Raw genomic sequence first — 23025 nt, forward strand, 5'->3', positions numbered from 1 at the left:
AAAAATTTGTGTGTGTGCATGTGTGTATATGTGTGTAAAATGTATTGTGAGGTTGCCTATAGACATGTGAAAACCAAAAGAAGGTATCAGATTCCCTGGAACTGGAGTCACAGACAGTTTTAAATTGCCTGTGAGTGCTGGGAACTGAATAAAGTCCTCTGAAGAGCAGCAGTGCTCATAACTCCTGGACCATCTCTCTAGCACCAATTATCTGTTCTTAAAAGCGTAGGGTGGATCAGGCAGCAGTGCTGGCGCTCGCCTTTAAGCCCAGTATTTGGGAGGCAGAGGAAAGCGGATCTCTCTGAGTTGGAGGCCAGCCTGATCTACAGAGTGAGTTCCAAAACAGCCAACTACACAGAAAAGCCCAGTCTCAAAAGATAATAAATTAGCTAGGCAGTAGTTGCGCACACCTTTAATCCCAGCACTTGGGAGGCAGAGGCAGGCAGATTTCTGAGTTCGAGACCAGCCTGGTCTACAAAGTGAGTTCCAGGACAGCCAGAACTACAGAGAAATCCTGTCTCAAAAAACAAAAAAAAAAGTTAATTAATTAATGTATGCATAGGGATGGCATGGCATGGTGGCACGTGTCTTTATTTCCGCCACCCCTAAAGCACAGGCAGGCAGACGTTTGAGGCAAGCCTGATATACACAGTGGGTTCCAGGCCAGCCAGGGCTACAAAACAAGATCCTGTTTCAAAATAAAAAATTTGAGCCAGGCGTGGTGGCACACGCCGTTAATCCCAGCACTCAGGAGGCAAAGGCAGGCGGATTTCTGAGTTCGAGGCCAGCCTGGTCTACAAAGTGAGTTCCAGGACAGCCAGAGCTATACAGAGAAACCCTGTCTCGAAAAACAAACAAACAAACAAACAAATAAATGCAGGCAAAATACTTATACACATAAAAATGTTAAAGATCTGGAGAAAAATAAAAGATAGTTTATGGAGTGCCGGCAGATGCTTCCTTGGTGAGTAAAAGCCCTTGACACAAAGCCTGACAACTGAGTTCCACCCGTGTTGTGGAAGGAGAGGTCCGCCTCCTGCACGTTGCCCTCTGACCTCCATTTGTGTCATTCCTCACAAAGAAGAGTATTGAGTGTTCCACAAGAGTGGTGAGTTGGGTAGTAACTACAGTACTGCCTGTATCCTTTTGTTTTGTTTTGTTTTGTTTTGTTTTGTTTTGTTTTGTTTTGTTTGAGAAGAGGTCTTACTATAAATATAGCCTGGACTAACTCTGTAAGCTAGGCTAGCCTAACCAGAACTTCTGGTGATCCTCCTGCCTCTGCCTCCTGTGTGCTAGAATTACTATCAGAGGTTCCAAGGAAGAAGGTAAGAAGGTTTTATGGGTAACAGTGCGTGCTGCCAAGCCTGATGACATAGTTTGACCCCCAAGCCCCATATTAGATAGGAGAGAACCAAATTCCCCAAGTTGTGTCCTACCGTGCACACCGTGGCCCATGTGTGTGTACTCTCACACACACTTAAATAAACCTCAAGATAGGGGAGACGATAAAGGGACCCCAGGATGCTGTGGAGAGAGGATAGCCGATGCAGATATGCAGACAGTCTATACTCCCTGTCTCCTGTTGTCTCTTATAAAGCCACTAGGGTAGGAGGGGTGGCGTCTGAGTCATTCATGCAGCTGTCTAGCTGGAGGAAGGCTTGCCCAGCCCTAAGCCTGCGGTGAGCCTTCCCTCGCTTCCAACTGTCCCCTTCTCCCAGCTTAGATGTCTAAACCTCCTGAGAAGAGGAGGAAAGAGGGAAGGAGAGAGTTGTTTTGTCTCCTCCCCCCTCTTCCCCCCCCCCCAGACAGGGTTTCTCTGTGTACCCTGGAACTCACTCTGTAGACCAGGCTGGCCTCGAACTCAGAAATTCACCTGCCTCTGCCTCCCAAGTGCTGGGATTAAAGGCATGCACCACCACTGCCTGGCTTTGTCCCCCCTCTTCTCCACCTCCTCCTTGTAACTTACAATCCACCTTGAAAAGCAGAGGCCTGTGGGTGCAGTTGAGAGACCCAACTTGAGCTATGCCACAGATTGTCACAGGGTCTCACAGTTCTGTCTAACTCCAAGCCTGACCCTGAACTCTGAGCTCCAATTAAACATTAAACTGGTCACTTTTCCCTACCCGGCCCCTGGTGGGAGGGGCTACTGGACAATGCCTTTCATCCTCCCCAGACTTCCAGGGCATTTCTCCACCTCAGTCTGAGCTCAACAGCTATAGAAAGGGGTAGCAGCCGTGGTCTTCTATGATGGACACAGAAGGTCAGGCACTTAGCCTCTGCTCCACCCCACCAGCAGGGACCTAGGTGTGTATACCCACCCCCTTCCCGGAAGCCCAGCCTCCTCAGTTACCATCAGTGGAGAATAGAGGCAGGTGGCTAAATTTAAAAAGTCCACACATCACCCAGCCCCTACCCAACGTGTGTACACACCACCTGGTGTCCCAGGCTGGACAGCTGCACTGGGGGCAGGAGACTGGCATGGCTAGATGAACAAGAAGCTATAGATTCCACTGTCCCTGTCCCCACATCTACTATACAAGTTCTACACCAGGATCTGCAAGAGCTTTGGTGGCTGACTTAACTAGTTTAGATCACTAACTAGTTAACTCACTGGGACTCCTCTAACTTGCCTCATGTATTTCTTGATAAGGTGTTCATATCCCTAGTGGATGGATGAAAAGGCAGCTAATTCCTGTTAGCAGAAAGAAAAGCTGGACCCATCTGTGCACATGACCTCTGCTCACACTTGAGGCAATGGGCTTGCCATACTCACCACCTAGGGCTGGAATCTGGTAAGGAATAGAATGACCAACCACAGATACACAGTGGGTTTTGTCAGAAGATAATGCAAAAAGGAAAAAGAGGAAGAGAAGTCAAAGCTACCAGCCCCTTAGGTATCAGTGCGCACGTCCAATGTCCAAAGCTCTTTGTCTTGGGTCTACAACATAGAAGAAAAGACCACAGACACAGAGCGAAATGGAAGTACAGGGAGCAAGAGCCCAAACTTCCAGGCTTTGGAAAGCCTTTTTAGAAAGTAGGTGGAGCCAAGTAGGGTGGGGTAGGGTGGGGTAGGGATGGGTGCAATGGGAGTGGCCTGAGGCTCCCTAACGGCTGGATTTCAAAAATGTCATTGTATTCCAGAGGTTTAGTAAGATCAAGACATCAACAGTTCAGAGGATGGGCCAGAGTAAAGTCTGGCTTGACTAGAAAAATGAAAGTGGCTCGCTGGCTGAGCAAGGAAAGGACAGAGCTTCCAAAACCCTTAAGTCACCAAACAGAGAGGGCCCAGACTGGGGTGTCCCCGACTCAGGCATAACAGAATTTCCAGAGCCATTAGCTTCTGTGCCCGGTCTCCCTCCCCACCCTCCCTTGCATTCCTCGACCAGGGAGGCCAAGGGCTGTGGGAGCTGCGGGGGAGCAGATCTCCTGGTGTGCTTCTGGTGGGCCTGAGAGTCTAGGAAAAGCTCCAGACATTCTCAGCTCCTAGAAAGAACCAGGAGAAGGCCGTGCTTACACAGCCATGGGAGAAAGGGGCTATGCAGCCTTGGTAACTCCATTACAGTACCACTGGACAAATGTCAGTGTGGGCGCTATGTCTTAGTGGACATCATGTGTTCAGAGCCACGTTGGGCAAGATTGGCAAAGTGCCAAACCTACCAAGAAAGTTCTAATAAAACCCTTTCACCCATTCTGATGTGTCCCGGGCGGCGTTCGGGAGTTCCAAGACCTGGTAGAGCCTGTTCTACCTTCCTCAAGCCCATCCCCCAAGCTCCAAATGACTGAAAAATCCCACCTTGACAGCATAGGCCCTGTCACCAACGCTACTTGGTCTCAATGCCCCCACCACTCTTTATATCCCCCACCCTCTCACAGAGACCCCCTCCCTTCTATGTCCTATCATGTCTATTACCCTTGGCACTGCCAGTCACCCGCGGGAGGCAGTTCCGGGGAGGGAGGGGACTAGATGGCCAGTTACAGGCGACTGCTGCCTCCCTGGTGCCGGCCGGCCGGGCCTCACTCACCGAGCCTTCAGCTCCTTGAACTCCTCACGCACTTTGCTCAGCTCTAGCTGGAGGCGGGCGCGCTCCTTGGCCACAGAATCAAGGGTCTTGCGGGCATCCCCCAGCTCGGCCTCGTAGGCCGCCTTGATGCCGGACACCTCTCGGCTGACCACCTCTTCAGACTCAGTGATGCGAAGGCGCAGCCCCGCGTTCTCGGTCTCCAGGGAACGCACGCGATCGATGTACACGGCCAGGCGGTCATTGAGCTCCTGCAGGTCCTCCTTCTCCTGCAGCCGGGTGATCCGAGTGGGCGACAGTGGGGTAGAGCTGGCCTGCGCCCCACTGCGGGTGGCGCGCCGCTGTGACGGGGTCTCCATGGCCGGCAGGGTGACAGTGCTGCCCGCTGGGCAGGGGTCCCGAGAAGGGCGCGGGACTTGGACAGAAGGACAGAGGCTGCTCAGGGGGACAGCGAGCCGGCGAAGCTCGCTCCTGGCAGGCGTGGAGATCTGGGCTGGGCGCTGGCGCACCTCGGGATCTGGGTTGGCTGGTGTTGAGGCTGAGGCAGCGTTCCCGCGAACACTGAGTCACTGACAGCCAGGCAGAGGCTCTAATAGGCCCTCCTCTACAGGGGGTGGATCCACTGCTCTTAAAGGAGCCATCCTGTACCCAAAGGGGCGGGGGCAGGTATGGTGAGGAGGAGCCAGCATGCCAACCCTCACTCTGCAGAACACCCCTTTCTGGCCTGGGGCTTCACAATGTTGGTTCCTGCCTACTCAACTCTAAGCTTGCCTTTGGCCTTCTGGAGTAAAGAGCAGAGCCAAAGAATTTGAGTGGGTGGGCAAAGGGTAGTGGTGAGGGACCAGGGGAAGTAGGTGCAAAGTGAGGGAGAGGATCAGGCATCCCCAGAGAGCCAAGGAAGTTGGGGGGAGGGCTGAAGCTGCTGCCCATCAGTGACTCACCCCACTTCCACCACTGGCTCCCCTTTCCTCAGTAGTAATAGTGAGTCACCTCTCCCCCGCGCACAGAAGCGGCCAATCCAGGAGAGTGGAATGGCAAAGGAATGGCTGTGTTTTTAGGTAACTGAGGGATTACTTTATGCCCTCAAATTTGGGGGCAAAGATCAAGGACCTCGGGAAAAAACAAAAAACAAAACCCAAACCTATGCACTTCCCTTATATTTTTGGCTTTAAAACCAAACATTGGGTTTTAGATCTAAGAAATAAGCCTCAGTCCCCAAGAGAAGGCCAAGAATAGAAGCCAGAAGTTGGCCCCGCCCACTCCCCCCTCCCCTTTCATTTGGACCTAGACAGCTGGAAAAAGGGGCTGCTGAAATCCCTCGTTTCAGCCCCTTTCTTCAGCTCACTCCACCCAACCAAATCCAAGACTGTACTTATTTTTTTCCAGGACTGTACTTATTTTAATGGATAATTTAAAACAGATACCAGAGCTGTGCTGTGCGTGCATTCAGCACATGGCCAGGACACCAGGTTCCAGATTTTTGTGGCTTCGAGAAGGGCCTGAAAAGAGGAACGGGGTCAGAGGGTTGTTAATGCAGGGTCTCCATCCTGGTTCCATCTTAAACGGTGTGAGCAAGAACAGCAAAGCTACCCCCTCCTCAGCCACTGCATGCCTGTCTAGCCAGTTCTGGGTGGGCCCTGACTAGATGATCTCCCAATACAGTAACCTGGTCCCCTGGTTCCATGTCCCGGGGTCTCCAGCCTCCATCAAAGACTCCCGATCAGCTGTCTAATCCTCTCCTGTAACCCTAGCCTAAGCCTTACTGGCCCTGGCATCCCCTTCTGCCATGTTCCTTCCCCTTTTGCCATGTGCTTTCCCCTGTCCATTGCTGATTAGCTTGCAGTTCCTGCAGGTCCAGGCAGTGGGCTTGAGTTGGGACTCTTAAGAGATTTTGTTGTTGCTGCTGCTTTTTTTGTTTTTTTTTGTTTTTTTTTTTGTTGTTGTTGTTGGTGGTGGGGGGGGGGTTTGTTTTTTTGTTTTTTTGTTTTTTTCTTTTTTTGGTTTTTCGAGGCAGGGTTTCTCTGTATAGCTCTGGCTGTCCTGGAACTCACATTGTAGACCAGGCTGGCCTTGAACTCAGAAATCCACCTGCCTCTGCCTCCCGAGTGCTGGGATTAAAGGCGTGCGCCTGGCGCTTTGTTTTTTCAAGACAGAGTTTCTCTATGAACTTCTGGCTGTCCTAGAACTCATTTTGTACACCAGGCCAGCCTCGAACTCAAAGATCTGCCTGCCTCTGCCCCCAGAGTGCTGGAATCAAAGGCACGTGCCACTGCCACTGCGCTGGGTTCTGGGAGAGTTCTTATTTCTGTGAGGGTGACTCCAGTGTGGTGAGGACCCAGGATGCATCTAGGGGAGGGAACCTAGGACATGGCTTCCTTTCCCTGTAGTCCCTCGGGCTGTGTGGTTGCCATTCAACTTCCCAGACAAAACAACAGCAAAAACCATTTCTTCTGCTTCTCCCTCCCCTACTTCCTAACCAAGAAGCAGAGGCGGGTGGGTGAGCCAGTGGTGGAACGTGAGCAGTGGGGCTCATGCTGTTCCCTGTTCCCGCTGTCTCAGCCCTTCCTACCCACCCCCCAATCCCTCCCTGGCCTGGCTTCTCTTCCTGGCTTCAGTAGCAAAACCACATTTAACCCTTCTTATCCTACCCGCCCCCATTTTGTGGAAAAGGTACGAAGGAGGGCTTTCATCCCAAACTGTACTGAGCTCTTAGCAAAGTATCTGTGTCACCACTACAATCAAGATGGCTTTAGTCCTAAATCTGATCTTCAGAGGGAGTCCTTCCACCCTAATCCCTAATTCTGTGTCCCAAAGACCAGTGTCTGCCTTCCTCTGTGAAAGCACAAACCAATGCCAGGAGCTTCGCGAGCGAGCAGGAGAGGCCAGGCATGACAGAAGATGAGCAGCTCTCAACCATGCCTCTCCTTGTTGTGACATGAACTCTACACCTGCCTTCCCTGGTCAACTGTCACATGAGCAAAGTGGCAGACAAAGACCTGGGGACTGGGCTCCCAGGGCGTGGAGTTCTGCAAACCAAGCCACAGAGCCAGAGCCGAGCCGCACTCCCCTGCTTGGTGTCACAAGAGCCTCTTCCCACTGGCAGAGAAGGGTGGGGAGGGTCCAAACCGAGAAGAATGTATATTAAAGAGCAGCCTGGAACACAAAACTGGATAATGAGTTCCACATGGAACCCAGAAGTCTGGGGGCCGGAGCTTCTTGAAATCCAACATGGAGTCAGAGGGGTTGTTTGGTGCTTGCCGTCAGGACCAGAGGGCGCTGCTCTGTGTGCCTGGCCGCCTCTAACTCCTCCTCCTGGGAGTGCTATGAGGGAGGAACATGAGGGACTGAGCCTTGGGTATCTGTGTACACACCAAGTTCTATTCTGTGCCCTCTAAGGAAGAAATGCATCTGGCCTGTCAGTCTTGGGTGGGTTACCTCATGTCTTACGGGCTCAGTTTCCTCCACCTCTACGAGGAAGTTCTGACAGTAGGTAACACACACTGTGCAGAAAGTTCCCTGCTAAAGGCCAGCTCAGGGCTGAGACAGATGTGCCTCCAGCAGAGATGGAGAATGTACTTGTTCGAACAAATATTTATTGAGAACCTACTGTGTGCCATGTTTTTTTCTAGGCACTAGGGATACAATAATGAATAAAACACATACAAAATGAACTGGGGAGCCAAGTGTGGTGGTACATACCTTTAATCCCAGCACTTAAGAGGCAGAGGCAGGAGCTGGACTGGACTGGACTGGAAGTATAGCTCAGCAGTAGAGCACTGTGTAACATGGGAAAGGCCTGGGACTCATTCCTTAGCACCACACACATGTGCAAGACGTGTCTGCAGACACACACATATACATACATGTGCATTGACAGATACACGCACACATACATGTGCACAGACAGGTAAACAGACACGCATATACATATACATGTACATGGACTTGAACTTCTGATCCTCCTGCCTCTACTTCCCAAGTGTATGCTACCATGCCTGGCCTATACAATGTTGGAGATTGAACCCAGGGTTTGTGGTTTGTGCATGGGAGGCAAGTACTCAGCCAATGGAGCTACATCCTGGTGCCTGTTTTATAATTCTGAGATCTGCCTGCCTGCTGAGTGCTGGGATTAAAGGCATGTCCCAGCACACACAGCTCCTATAATTTGTTTTATAAGTGTGTGTGTGTGTGTGTGTGTGTGTGTGTGTGAGCACTATGCATATATGGGCACACATTTCACGCAGAAAGTCAAAGCATGACTTTGTGGAGTAGGTTCTCTTCTGCCCACATGTGTGTTCTGGGAACTGAGCTCAGGTCACCAAGCTTGTTGACCTGTGACCTTTACTTGTCATCTAGCTAGCCCCTCTATCATCTTTACACTTGTGTGTCCCAAGGCGGACCACAAACTGCATGGGTTGGAAATCTGCTCCCTATTCTTCATGTCAGTCGGCCATTGCCCTAATCAGACACCAAGGAGGCAGCAGGAAGTCAGCTCAGATACTCAGCCTTGTCTACACCCAGGACACGCTTTACCACCTCTGCCAGTGCCCGTGTGGGAGGTGCAGGGACTAGACCTGTGCCAGGGCAACTCTGTGCAGAGATCCAAACTGAGAAGCAGCAGAAGCTGTGGCCTGGCCCTGGGAAAGGTGTGAATGGAGGGGACAGGATGGGAGAAATGGGAGGTGGAGGTGAGACCTGATGCTGAGCCTAAGGGGAGGGCTCGAGCTGTTCAGCTCTGCAGGGCTTGCAGAGGAGAAGACGGAAAGCAAGTGTCAGGGCAGGAGTATGACATTCAGGAGGCAGAGGTGGGTGGTCATCTTGAGTTTGCAGCCAGCTAAGGGTATGTAGTGAAACCCTATCTCAAAACAAACAACCAACAATAATACAGAGACACTGGCCTTAGCAAGAGCTATGCCCAGATGGGTGGAATGGGCTCAGCAGAGGACCACAGGCATGCTAATAATAACTAATGTAGGGAGTGTTTATGGGTGCCTCCTACTCCTGGGTACCAGGTATTTGTGTGTCTTCAATGGCTCACAAAGCAGATACATCATTAGTTCTGTTTTGCAGTTAAGAATGAAGCTCAGGGTTCTAAGTTATCTGTGTGACATAGGACTTGCCAACCTTGGCACCATAGCTGTTTCCAGCCAGATAATTCACTCTCATGGGAGAGGCTGTGCTGAGTGAGATGTTTGCAGCATCTCAGAATCTTACTGACGGAAGCCAAGAGCACTTCTGTCCCTAGTTAGGACAATCAGAAAACATCTTCAGACACTGCCAATTATCCCTAGGGGAGGACCGCATCACCATCACCCATCTAAGAACCACTTGTCTAATGTATATGGTTAGTAGCAAAACTGGAATTCTAATACAGGTTCGTCGGGCTGTAAAGGCTGAGATGTTAGCATTTGGCTATCTATGATCCTGGGTAGGAGGAGAGAGAGGAGTCCGACCACTGGAGAGCCAGTTTTGCTCCCTCACAGGGTGGGAAGGGCTTAGGAATCCCTTCAGAGTGAGTTCCTGAGGGCTGGCCTTGAGTCATTCCTCCTTGGATCACAGGGTCTGTGACCAAACACTGCTGAGGTGAGGCCATCAGGTGTGCAGGGTCATAGTTATTGCCCCTACAGTGGGAGACCTCGCCCATTCTATTAGAGGCTGCACGTGGCAGGGACAGGGCCGGGGCCACGTGGAGGTGCATCTGATTAATCTTCACCGTGAGAAAGGCATTATTATCTATACTTGGTATGCCAGAAACCCCAAACTCTGAGAGGCTGAGAAAAATGGCCGGAAAAACAACAAAGTTCCCACTGGGTCTCAAGAGTGATGCAAACTCCTAGCCGACTGGGGTGGAGGTGGGCCGGGGCAAGGATGGTCCTTACAAGTGATTGACAACTATCTGTGAAGCCTGCAGACCTCTAATCTAAATGAAGTCTCATCAAAACTCTCCAATATACTATGCAACAGAGACAGAAACCTCACTAGTTGCCTGGACATTTGGAATCCCTTTCCAGTAATTCCTTGTACCTGTCTTAAGAGGTCCCTTAAGGAACATATCACTGAGGGATAAAGATTTTCCTGTCTTCAAAATGAGCTTCTGTCGCCCAGCACAGGTTTGAAATCCTGGTATCTGGGAGGTGAAAGCAGAAAGATCAACCCAAAGCCATCTGTGGTTGCATAAACTGAGGCCAACACAAACTAAGTACGACTATCTTTGTTGTTGTTGTTGTTGTTTTGTCTTTTCAGACAGGGTTTCTCTGTGTGTAGCCCTGGCTGTAGACCAGGCTGGCCTCGAACTCAGAGATCTGCCTGCCTCTGCCCCCCACCCCCCACCCCGAGTCGGAGTGCCAGATGCTTTTCCGACTTTTTTTTTTTTTTTTAAATACAACCTCCTGACAGGATGGTGGCTAACTCCTTTAATCCCAGTACTCTGGAGGCAGAAGCAGGCAGATCTCTGAGTTCGAGGCCAGCCTGGTCTACACAGGAAAAAAAAAAAAAAATGTCTCGAAAACAGAGAGAGAGGGGTTAGTGGGGTGGGGGAGACACAGAGACACACACACATACAAAGAAAACAACAAAAAAGTTGGCATCTGAGCGCCGAGGATCAAAAGACAGGATGGGGTGGGCCAGACCCCCAGATAGGCTCTGGTCCTATACCACAGGCTCCTAGCAGAGAGGGGCCAGCTGCTGCCCCTCCCCCAGGCTGTCTTTGCCCTTCCTATGAAATTGGAGGCAGCTGATCTCACTGCTCCAGCCAGGAGGGTAGGTGCAGCAGGAGGAGAGGGGCCAATCCATTCGCACTCATACTCACACCTGGACAGGGCTCTGGCTTGGCAACCCTTTCACAATCAAAACTTAGGAGCACAAGCAACTACCATTATCCCCATATTACAGATAAAAGAATGGGAGGCTTGGCCAGGTTAACTGATTTGCTCAAGGCCACATAGCTGACAGGTGACATAAGAAAGCCCTAAACACTAGACAGGAACCCAACCCAACAGCAAATTGTAGTGTGCGCAGGAACTGGCTCTATCTAGGAGGCGCTCTATCTCAGCGTTCTAAACCACCTTCCCCTCCCTCCACTTGGGTGCCTCGAGCTCCCTGGACTGTGTCAGCACTCACCACTCTACAATACACACCAGACTAGATCAAAATAAAGATCAGGCTCGGGGCTAAAGGCCTTCCTCAGCTCCAGCTTTCCTCTCCACCAGCTTGCGGGGAGAGAGGGGAGGGCAGGTGATGGTGGTGGAGGAGGGGTGGGCATCTGAACGGAAAGGGCAGGACGGGGGCGGGGCACGTGGTTGTCCTTCCTCCAGGGACTGGATCGGGGCGGGCATCCCGGCTGCTCCCCGACGGGCCGCTCCCTCTACAGCCTGCGGCTTCAGTACAGAAGGCGAGTGACGCACGCTATTGCGTGTGGGCGGCCGCATGTGAGCCTGTGTGTATCTGTGTGTGTGGTTGCTGGGGCCTCCCCGGCCTCCTAAATGGGGGTTTCCTTTCCCTGTTGCCAAGGCAACAAACAGAAGCGCCACAACTGCAGGATGCCAGCAAGAGAAAAGGGTCGGTTCACCGCAACCCCCAACATTTCCAGGAAGTCGAGTGGGGGCGGGGACAGGGAATCCTTGTCTAGGTGACCGAAATGTTTGTGAGGCCTGGAACGAGGGTGGACCATTGTTCTGTTCTGCTCAGGACTGAGGGGTTTCCTCTAAAAAGGAACGTTTATCACTAATCTTGGGATGGCTGATTAATTAGCTAAAGCACACAGTTTTATAGTAAGAGAGGTCCTTTTTACTTAGAAATCCAGCCCGAAGCCGTGGCATGGTGGCACATGCCGTTAATCACAGCACTTTGGAGGCAGAGTCTGATGGATTTCTGAGCTCAAGGCCAGCCTGGTCTACAGTTCCAGGACAGCCAGGGCTATACAGACAAAACTGAAAAGTAGAATTAAATAAATACAACGTGGAGCACACCCTCTAATCCAGCGCTCCCCAGGTCGAGGCCAGCCTGGACTAGTTAAACAGTGAGTCTATCTCAAAAAACAAACAAACAAAAAAACCAGACAGACAGACAACCAAAGCCTGGCATGGTGGCACATTCCAGCAGTTCGGAGGCTGAGGGAGTAAGGAAAAACTGAAGTTGAAGGCTGTACACAGCCCCATGTCCAGATGAAATCATCTTGGATTACATGTGTGAGATCCTGTTTTGTGGTTTTGATTTTAAGGTGTGTGTGCGCGTGGATGTGCATGTGTTTGGGGGTGGCTGGAGAGGTGGCTCAGCAGTTAAGAGCAATGGTCGCTCTTGCAGATGTCCTGGGTTTGATTCCCAGCACCCATGTGGTAACTCACAGCCATCCATTAGCTCTAGTTCTAGGAGATCTGAAGCCTTCATCTGGTCTCCACTTGTATCAGACACCCACGTGCAGGCAAACCACTCCTACACATAAAATACATCAATCTTTAAAAACGGAAAGACAACTGTGTGTGTGTGTGTGTGGTTTTTTTTTTTTTTTTGGTTTTTCAAAACAGGGTTTCTCTGTGTAGCCCTGGCTGTCCTGGAACTCACTTTGTAGACCAATCTGGCTTGAAACTCAGAAATCTGCCTGCCTCTGCCTCCCAAGTGCTGGGATTAAAGACGTGAGCCACCACTGCCCTGCAACTGTATATGGTCTTGAGTTTCACTCTGACAACTGACCGCATGGGCAGGCTTCTCTCAGAAGGCTAACTTAGAAGGGCCTGGGTGACCCCGAGGCTGATGTTTTACATTCTAAGTTTTGGGGTATCCTCTGCAACTGTGTCTAGCCCCCAGACTCCCTAGGTCTGCCTCCACTGCCCTCTCCTGGGGAAGTGAGAGAGGAAGTCTTTTGAGGATAAGGGAGTGCAAGGGAGATTTCATGAAGGAGTAGGGAAGAGGGGTTGCCAAGTGGGAGAGGGCACTAGGTCCCTGTGAGACCAGCTGGTGGAGTTGGGGGGATGGGGGCCGTTTGTTTGAGCAACAGTCACTCCTAGAAGCCAGCAAGCTTCAGCGTGGGAGGAGCCCAGGTGTCTTGCTGCAAATCCTTCCTTTCCTGACCTTCACTAGTGCAGTCGGCCAGATTGCCCTGTCCACCGTCCCTAAGCCAGCCCAATGCCTGCCCTGGAGGGATACCCACTGGCCATTTAAGTCTGGGAAGCTCAGAGTTCACAGGGTACCCTTAAGCACTTTGGCCTGAAGTGGCAGACAAAGAGAAAAAAGGAACTGCAGAAGTTCAGACCCTGACTGGAGAGGAGAGTCAGGTCATAGGTGAAAACAGGCCCCTCGCTAGATGTGACCCCCAGGCTCAGGGAGGTTTAGGGTGGCTTCTTTCCTGTGATTCCCTCAAGCCTACCTCAGAGGAGGTAAAATATGGCGCTGGCTTCCTAATGGGGGAATGCCTGGCTTATATGGGGCTCAGTGCCTCTTTTCTTTCCCAGGAGCTTACTGGAATGAAGGACATTTCGATGCAGGACACACACACCTCCTGTTGGAGGATAGAATCCCAAGACCCAGCAAGCACCAACACTGTCAAAGGATCCACAGTCAGAAGGAGGGAGAGAGAGAGAGAGAGAGAGAGAGAGAGAGAGAGAGAGAGAGAGAGAGAGATATGCAGGGGAAGAGAACCCTTTGACTTGGGCTAAGCCCTTACTCAGTCTCTGAGAGTGTCTGATGGGTCAGGAAGTAGAGGGTGAATCAGCGAGAGTTGAGCACAGGGAAGAGGGAAAGAATGGCCAGAGGAAGGAAAGAGAAGGCTGTGGGGAATTCTGCCGTGATGGAGGGCCTGGACCACATCTGCAGTGCAGGCCCAGACTTTGAAGTGGAGAGCTGGGTAGACAGAATTGAGGAGAGGGGCAACTACTCTGCCAGACTCCAGTACATCAGTCCCAGATCTTGGTGGGGCAAATATTTACCCGATGACAACAGTTGCTAGGCAGGCAGGAAGGAGGATGGAGGCCAATAGCTGGAGGCTCTTCCAGGCTCCGCCCCAACCCTCCTTTAAAAAAAAAAAAAAAAAAACAGGCTTGGAAGGTGAGCCTTAGACTTCGCTCTGGCCCTCACCTGAGTCCTGGAGGCTCAACTGGCCCTGTGCACCATATATCAACTGGCAACAGGCAGGAGAGCTAGCTGAACAAGGGGAAATTTTTAATTGCAGGCTTTCCCTGCGCTCCAGTTAGCTCTGGGGAACAGAAGCTGTGTAATGAGTGCCCCCTTCTCGAGGGGGGAGTGGGCTGCCAGGAGGCAGGGACTGAGTGAGGGAAGACACGCTGAGGGGAAGTCAGGATGATGTCTGGGCAGGAGGAGGGAGAGCGTGCCATTAGAGCCTTCTATGGGGTGGTGGGGGCGGGGGTCTGAGAAGTTCTGGCCCTGGGAAAGAGGGGAGAAAGAGGGGAGAAAGAGGGGAGGAAGGGTGTGTCCAATGGAGCCAGATGTAGTCCATGTGATGTGGCCTGTCGCTGGCATGGGTACAGCAGGGGCAGGATGTGCCATACAAGCTGGGAAGAATTAGTCAGATGCTGGGGGGGGGGGGCGGGCGGGCCGGGAGATGACTGACAGCTAATCTAGGAACCCCGAGGAAGCATCTAAGGACAGTCAGGCGGCTCAGGGTCTGCAGACCAGGCTGGACTAGGGGCAGGAGCCACCTTCCCGAACCTTCTTGAGAAAAGCACCATCTTCTCGCTCTCCTCAGGTGCCCCTCCCCATTTCCCCAGTTGAACTGGATGCTGAATAAATCCTCTTCCAGAGGCTGTGACACTAGGCTAGGCGCTAGCACGGGGTATGTTGAGAGCTATGGGGCCCAGGACCCAAAGGATCTGCTGCAGACTCTCTTCTCTGCATACTTCCTCAATGTGAGGCCCCTGTTCTGCAAAGCTTCTTGAAGCCACAGCCTGATCTCACCCTCCTCCGTACCTGGCCCTCTGCAGACAGGGCAGGAAGGGTTGGCAAGAAGATCTCGGGGGAAGGAAACTCCTGAGGCTAAGACATGGTTGTCTTTAAGGTTTGGAGATTTGGACAGAGTAACCCCAGGGGCAAAGTCCCCAACTCTACTTTCGATCCCCATGTGTCTACCCAGAAGCAGAGACAATATGGGTAATCTGCTGAGGAGAGACAAAAACTAGACCACAGGAGGGACTTTCCAGAAGTCCCTTTGCACAAGTCTACAAAGGGAGGGAAAAGAGAGGATCCCAGACACCAAAGCAGAACTTAGAAGTAGGTACAGACGAGTAGTTAGAATTAAGCCTGTGGAAATCCAGCATGGGTGGGGCTTGGTGGAGCGCTATGCTAAACCCAGCACCCAGAGACCGGCAGATCGCTGTAGCTCAGGGTCATGCAGCTTCAGGCCTTAAGCTCTGAGCCAGCTAAAGCTAGAGTCAGATCCTGGAGAGAGAAAGAGAAAGGGATGTGGAGAGAAGAGGAGGAGGAGGAGGAAGAGGCCGCTGAGGCAGCAACATGGCTGAAAGGCAAATCCAAGTTGGCAACCAAAAGGCCGTTGTTCTCCAAACTCCCATTGGAAAATTTGAAAAATACCCATAAAGATGTGACTCACTAACCCCTCCCCAGGGGTCCCCTTTCCTGGTTTCTATGATTTCTCTCCCAAGAGTTAAATTCACGGTTCATTTTCACAGGAACCAAAGTCTGAAGAGGGAGGGCACAGGGTTGCCTGTAGGCGTCTGAGAGGCGCCTGAAGAGGGGCTGAAGTGGAGGTGTGTCCTAGGCTGGCAGGCCAGGGTGTGGCAACGGGCCACCATGGGAGGCCTTGGGATTGCCAGGGAGTGAGTGGAACTATGGACTGGAGGGTGGACAGAGTTGAATGCCTCAGCCATACATAAGACAACTGGCTAAGCAAGCGGCCAACATGGCAAGCCCAGCACAGGACAAGCAGGAAGTCTGCACTCTTCAGTCTCCAGATAGGGTAGGGCTGGGCTGAAGCTTGGTGTCCTAATAGGTCAACAGTATATCCACAGCACCCTGCTGCCCTGTGTCTCCAGCCCAGGAGGGTCTCTCTTGCTCCTCAGAACCCACTCCCAACAGGTTGGGAGCAGAGAGTATCCCCAGACTTGCTCACCCCCAGAGAGGCTAAGGAAACGGGAGGCTTGGCCACTGCCCAGAACCCAGTGCCCTTCCCCTCTTTGAAATGCTCAGAGATCGACCCCATGGATTCTCAGGCCTCGGACTTTCCCCACCTCAGCGTCCTACATAAATTCATATTGTATTTGTGCTAGAGATGGCACTCAGGGCCTCAGGTGTGGCTTTTGTTTGGTTGCCCTGACTACCCAAGAGCTCACTATTCAGACCAGACTAGCTTTGAACTCACAGAGCTCTAGCTGACTCCACCTGCAGAATCCAGGTATCTGGGAGGTACGCGCCACCCTCCACACCTCATTTTTTTTTTTTTTTTGAGACTTAGACTCTGTTCCTCAAGATGGCCTTGAGCTTGCTCTGTAGTTAAAGACAATAGTGAACCCTGCCCTTCCTGCCCCTCCTCCCTCCTGCCTCTCCCTTTCAAGTGCTATGATCACAGTCACCATTCCTGACTTCAGATGGAGTGTATAGCCCAGGCTATTCCCAGACTTGTGGCAGTTCTTACTTCATCCTCCTAGAAGCTGGCATTACAGGCATGTGCTACTCCTCCTCCTGATCCAGCTGTCATCCTTTATGTGTCCCCATGACACCCTGACCCCACTCACTCAGCTCTCAGCCTCATCCTCACCATCTCTCTGGACCAAGGAGCCCCAAGCCATAGGTTCTTCCTCTAACCTTTTTCTCCACCTGAGTACCCCCTTTAGCTCCTTGATGCCTTTGGCCGTCCCTAGAAGATGTACCCTCCCTGCCGCGCAACCCTCGCTTCTGCCCTATTTCTTTTCCCTTGAGCGTCTGCTAAAGAAAAACTCATTCATGCTTCTACAAGACTTCAAACCAACAGTAGAGTCTCCCTGTATTTGGGATGAAGTCCAAATTCCTCGACCTGGCTTGCAAAGCCCTCTGTGATCCAAGCTCTGCCTGCACGACTAGACTCAACACTTGTGCTGTCAATGCCAACAATCCCAGCCTCTTCTGTTTTGATCTAAGCCGACATTCAGGACTGAGCACATGCTTTCCCGTAGACCGGTGGTTCTCGCCCTGTGTGTCTTGACCTCTTTGGGGGGGGGGGGTGTCAAGCAACCTTTTTACAGGGGTCAAATATCAGATATCCTGCATATCAGATATTTATATTACGATTCATAACAGCAGCAAAATTACAGGTATGGAGTAGCAATGAAAATAATTTTAAGGTTGGGGATCACCACAGCACAAGGAATGTTGAGAACTGCTGTAGCCCAACTCTTACCCATCATCCAGGTTCAGCTAAAAGTATCAGGAAGTCTAGGCTCAGAGTTTCCATTAAGCTTTGAGCACTTCTCGTCACAGGGCGGTAAGGCTACCTGTTGATGCCCCTTCCCCTATTAGGGTGCCTCCTTGAGGACTGGGGCTGGAAAGACCTGAGCCTCACTCCTGTCCCCAGAATCTGGCCTACTGTGTGTTGCATGGAAAGACCCCAACATATCTGAACTCAGCATCTTCAGGAAGCGGTCCCCTTGATGTGTCCTTTCAATGTGTCAGCATGTCCCCTTCCTTCTGCCACACACCCTGCTCTTCATCTTTTAGCTTCACCCCCATTTTGTCTGCCTTCACTGCTGCTCCCCTCCAGAGCTTTGTCTGTACACCCCACCTGGGTTTCCCTCCACACCCAATGCAGGTGTGCTCACAATAGCAGCAGTTACAAGAGCCGCTTCTGTGTCAGGGCTTGTTCTAGCTGCTTCCAATCCCCAGGAGGAGCCAAAATCCAAATCAAGCAAGAGGTTGGCCCAAGAATCTGGCTTATCTGATGACTCAGGACTGTGTTCTGTAGGCATACACCACCATTACAGCTCCATAGTCACGGTGGGTAAGGGAGATGGGATGTAATGCTAGGCCCTTAGCAAATGTTTATCCAGGGAATGAGCAATATAATTGCCTACTTTTATAGCAAGTCTTATTGCTGGCAAAACATCATCTCAGGGCAGCCTTGAGAAGTGAGCATAACACAGGGAGTATTCTCATTTTATAGAGGACTCTGAGTGAGTAGAGAGGGACCTGCTTGTGGCCAGGCAAGTAGTGATGAGCACTTGTCCCAACTGTAGGCAGGGGAGCTATGCCAGGCTTGGGGATCCTTCTAGACCATCCCATGTTTTCAACCTTCACTGATCGTCACAATTGCTTGAAGAGTGTTGGGGTGTGGGGATGAAATTCAGCTGATAGAGTAATGAAGCCCTGGCTTCAACTTCTGGCACCAAGTAAACTTTTTGTGGTGGTATATGTCTGTAACCCCAGCACTCACGAGGTGTGGGAAGATTAGGAGTTCAAAGTCATCTTCAGCTCCATAGAGGCCAACGTGGTGAGATCCTGTCTTTGGGAGGAAGAGGCTTTGAAGCGACCAAAGCAATGCTCAATGTAAAGTTCATGCTTACATGCTGGAGGCTCCATCCCTCACTGCACATGCATGCATGCATGCATGCACACACACATGCATGCACACACATACACACATACAAGCCCTCCAATGGTCAAGGGCTTGTATATTTTGGTTCAGTAATTAAGGTGAGGCTGGAGGACTTTACACAACATTCCTGTTTTTTGTTTGTTTGTTTGTTTGTTTTTAAAAAAGATTTATGCCGGACATGGTGATGCACACCTTTAATCCCAGCACTTGGGAGTCAGAGGCAGGCAGATTTCTGAGTTCCAGGCCAGCCTGGTCTACAGAGTGAGTTCCAGGACAGCCAGGGCTACACAGAGAAACCCTGTCTCAAAAAAAAAAAAAAAAAAAAAAAAAAAACAAAAGAAAAAAAAAGATTTATTTATTTTATGTATATGAGTATGCTGTCGCTGTACAGATGGTTGTGAGCCTTCATGTGGTTATTGGGAATTGAATTTAGAACCTCTGCTTGCTCTAGTCGGCCCTGCTCATCCTGGCCCAAAGATTTTATTATTACAAATATGTACACTTTTGCTGTCTTCAGACACGCCAGAAGTGGGTGTCAGATCTCATTACAGGTGGTTTTGAGCAGTCAGTCCTCTTACCCACTGAGCCATCTTGCCAGCCTGGTACACAACACTCAAGTTACCTGTCACTCTAAGATGAAAAGGTGGAGTGGGAAATTGTTAACAGCCCAGCTCCAGAACTTTCCCTGTGTGAGACCCTGTTGCAAATGATGTGCATTCACTTAGACCCCTACTCAGAAGGGACATCATCACCTCCATAGCTCAGGTGAGAAAAGGAACCACAGTAGGCTTAGTATCACACAACCAATCAAGAGCCTGGGCTTCGAATCTCACGCTCAACCTTCACCCCACAGCTATCAAACTCAAGAGACCGAGGTGGAACCGGACCAGAGCCTGGGCTCCTGAGCAGTCTGAGCCTGAGCAGTCAAGTCAGAGTGAATGTGAGTGAGTGAAATCAGAGAGTGGCCAGTCCAGGGGAAGGCCCTTGGCTCCAGCTCCAGGGCATCGTCGGTAGGACAGGCAGTGGGACCACCTCTCCTGGGGGCAGGCTTCTTCTTACCTCTATGTCTTCCTAAAGGGCCCTATCCAGGGGAGGAGGGCTGATTGTCACCTCTCACTGCTAATTGATGTAGCCTCCTAATTGCCCATCACAAGAAGTCCATTAGGCCCAATTAGGGAAGCCAGTATTAATTAGTGCTCACTTCCGCAGCCTCGGGGCACCCCTGAGGTCTGCAGGAACCTGCCACCCACTTCCCAGCCATCTCCAGGGAGGACTGACTACATAGAGCTCGGTGAAGTTCATATACCTTTGGACTCTAAAAGGATACTTGGTTCACCTTTGTACTCATGAAAGGAGTCTTCTGGCTCACTAGGGGAGACCTGCCCTCCATGACAGCCCTCCAGCTTTCAAGTACTTGCTCCCATCAAGAATCTAGTTCATAGCGGGCAGTGGTGGTGCACACCTTTAATCCTAGCACTTGGGAGGCAGAGGCAGTTGGATTTCTGAGTTTGAGGCCAGCCTGGTCTACAGAGTGAGTTCCGGGACAGCCAGGGCTACACAGAGAAACCCTGTCTTGAAAAACCAAAAAAAAAAAAAGAATCTAGTTCATTTCCCACTAACTTTCTATGACCTTGGCATTTTTGTTCTGTCTTTATAGGCCCCAGTTGCCATTAAATAAACAAACAAAAAACCAAGTAATGGGGCTGGAGAGATGGCTCAGCGGTTAAGAGCGCCAACTGCTCTTCCAAAGGTCCGGAGTTCAAATCCCAGCAGCCACATGGTGGCTCACAACCATCCATAAAGAAATCTGATGCCCTCTTCTGGAGTGTCTGAAGACAGCTACAGTGTACTTACATATAATAAATAAATAGATAGATAGATAGATAGATAGATAGATAGATAGATAGATAGATAGATAATTTTTAAAAAACAACTAATATCAAAACCATTTCAGAGGTAGAAGCAAAGGGATTGCTGTAAGTTTGAGACCAGCCTAGTCTACCTAATAGACCATCCAAGGCTATAGAGTGAGCCCCTAAACAAGGGGCCAGGTAGGATTGGTGACCTGAGATCCAACCAGAACCCATATGGGGGAAGAACAGCAACTGCACAGAGCTACCTTCTGGCATCCACACCTGCACTGGAGCATGCCCCTATCATGTACTAACACACAATAATGATAAAGTGAAACAAAGATTTAAACCAGGTTCATGCTTGTAATCCCAGCACTCAGGAGCCTGAGGCAAGAGGACCACGGGAAGGTTCACACACAGGCAGACAGACAGACAGGCACACACACACACACACACACACACACACACACACACACACACACACTGTGATGGTTTGTATGTGCTTGGCCCTGGGAGTGGCACCATTAGGGGATGTGTCCTTGGAGTAGGTGTGTCACTGTGGGTGTGGACTATAAGACCCTCACCCTAGCTGCATGGAAGTCAGCCTTCAGATGAAAGTGTAGAACTCTCAGCTCCTCCTGCACCATGCCTGCCTAGTTGCTGCCATACTGCCACCTTGATGATAATGGACTGGACCTCTGAACCTGAAAGCCAGCCGCAATTAAATGTTGTCCTTTATAAGACTTGCCTTGGTCATGGTGTCTGTTCACAGCAGTAAAACCCTAACCAAGAACCAAGACACACACACACACGGGAGACAGACAGAAAGCTCAGCAGATTAAGGCACAGGATGCCAAACCTTATGGCCTGAGTCTGACCCCTGGAACCCCCTGAGACCCACATGGTGGAAGGAGAGAACTGACTCCAACAGATTGTGCCCCGACCTCCACACATGCACTGAGGTATGTGTCCCTCCAAGCCACAGAACAAATCCAGGAGCTAATGCCACACTGTCTCCCAGCTGATATGTGTGTACCTACGGTTACCAGTTCTCCTGCAGGGGAAGAGAGACAGAGAGGCTCACCTTCTCTCCTTCAAGATCTGGGGTAGGATGGGGATACCCCATTTGTTCTGAAACAATGAGGCCTCTACTGCTGAACAAGAATGAAACTATTCTGATAACCACTCGGGGAGCCTGAGAACCCCCAGGTCCTGTTGAGTGCTGGGAGGTTGGTGAGCCTGCAGATAGGATGCCCCCTCTCCCTACCATTCACAGGGGATTTTGGATGGAGCAGAATTGATTGAGGTTTGCTGTCTTGGGATGGTTTACAGCAGTTTCTAGCCTATATCAGACCAAGAAGTTTGCCTCCATCAAGATCATTCTCATGTGTAGGCCAGAGAACAACTCTATGGGATTGATTTTCTCCTTCCAGCTCTATGTGGCTTTAGGGTTGGGACTCAGGCCTCCATTCCTGGCAAGTGCCTTTACCCTCTAAGCCGCCTTGCTGCCCCCTTTTGTTTTGTTTTAATGTGGATTGCTGTCTTGCCTGCATATGCCTATGCTACCTGTGTGAACGTTCTAAGCCATCAAATCTTGTGGGTACTGGGCATTGAACCTGGGTCTTTTGGAAGAGCTTTAGTGCTCTTAGCCGCTAAGCATCCCTCCAGCCCCTTCATTTACTTATTTCAATCTGATGTTAGAGATAGTTTGTTCAGTACATCTCCTTAAAGAAACTTTATTGACTTCGTATGTATGTTTTGCCTGCATTTATCTGTATGCACCACATTTGCCTGGCCACCTCTGAACCCTCTTGATTTTATTTGTTCTTCTTTAAGCTTTGTTTTTATGTGCATTGGAGTTCTGTCTGCGTGTCTATGTGACAATATCAGATCCTCTGGATCTAGAGTTACAAACAGTTGTGAGCTGCCATGTGGCTGCTGGGAATTGAACTACAGTTTGATTGTTTTTCAAGACAGGGTTTCTCTGTGTGGCTCTGGCTGTCCTGGAACTCACTCTGTAGACCAGGCTGGCTTGGAACTCACAAAGATCCCTCTGCCTCCTAAGTGCTGGGATCAAAGGTGTTCGCCACCGCCACCAAGCTCCTAATTTTTCTTTAAATAACAATTTCCAGTCTGGTTCTCTTATTTTGCAGGTCTGCCAAATGGGGTTCCCCAAAGGGACCCTGCCAGTGGGGCTGCGAGCTGTGGCGTCCCCTCCCTGTGCCCGTCCAGCTCTTGGCCATCCTCTCAACAGCCAAGCCTGTCCATCCTTGTCTGCTTTCTTTGGAACAATGTCCTGGACTCTAATCTTTACCATTCATGCCCCCACTGTGCAGTATGGCCAGCGTGATAGTTTCTCTCCTGTCCAGTGAGACTGTAATTCTATTTTTAATTAATTAGCTAATTAATTAGGTTTTTAAAGACAGCCCTGGCTGTCCTTGAACTTGCTCTGTAGACCAGACTGACCTCAAACTCAAGAGATCCACCTGCCTCTGTCTCCTGAGTGCTGGAATCAAAAATATTCATCGGCATGCCTGACTGGAGACAGTAATTCTTAAAGGTGGTGAACCAACCATGGGCGTGGAGTGCAGAGCGCTAGGCCTCTGCCCTGCCTCAGTTCCTCCAA

At 50.7% G+C, this 23025-nt stretch overlaps 1 protein-coding gene across 3 annotated transcripts in view; it reads right to left on the reverse strand.

The window, feature by feature from the left end:
* Lmna (lamin A) overlaps positions 1–11207 on the reverse strand; it is a 28785-nt gene extending 17578 nt beyond the window's left edge. For 2 of the 3 annotated variants that reach the window (NM_001002011.3, NM_001111102.2), the window contains exon 1: positions 4023–4627. In NM_001002011.3, coding sequence (NP_001002011.2) covers positions 4023–4378 — 356 coding nt within the window. In that variant the 5' untranslated portion in view covers positions 4379–4627. Of the gene's footprint in view, positions 1–4022; positions 4662–5443; positions 5519–11155 lie in introns of those variants that run through there. The other variant, XM_006501073.1, reaches the window with a different exon arrangement.
* Between the last annotated feature and the right edge of the window lie 11818 nt (positions 11208–23025).

This window comes from Mus musculus, chromosome 3 (assembly GCF_000001635.26).
Source record: "Mus musculus strain C57BL/6J chromosome 3, GRCm38.p6 C57BL/6J".
NCBI classification, from domain to species: Eukaryota; Metazoa; Chordata; class Mammalia; order Rodentia; family Muridae; genus Mus; species Mus musculus.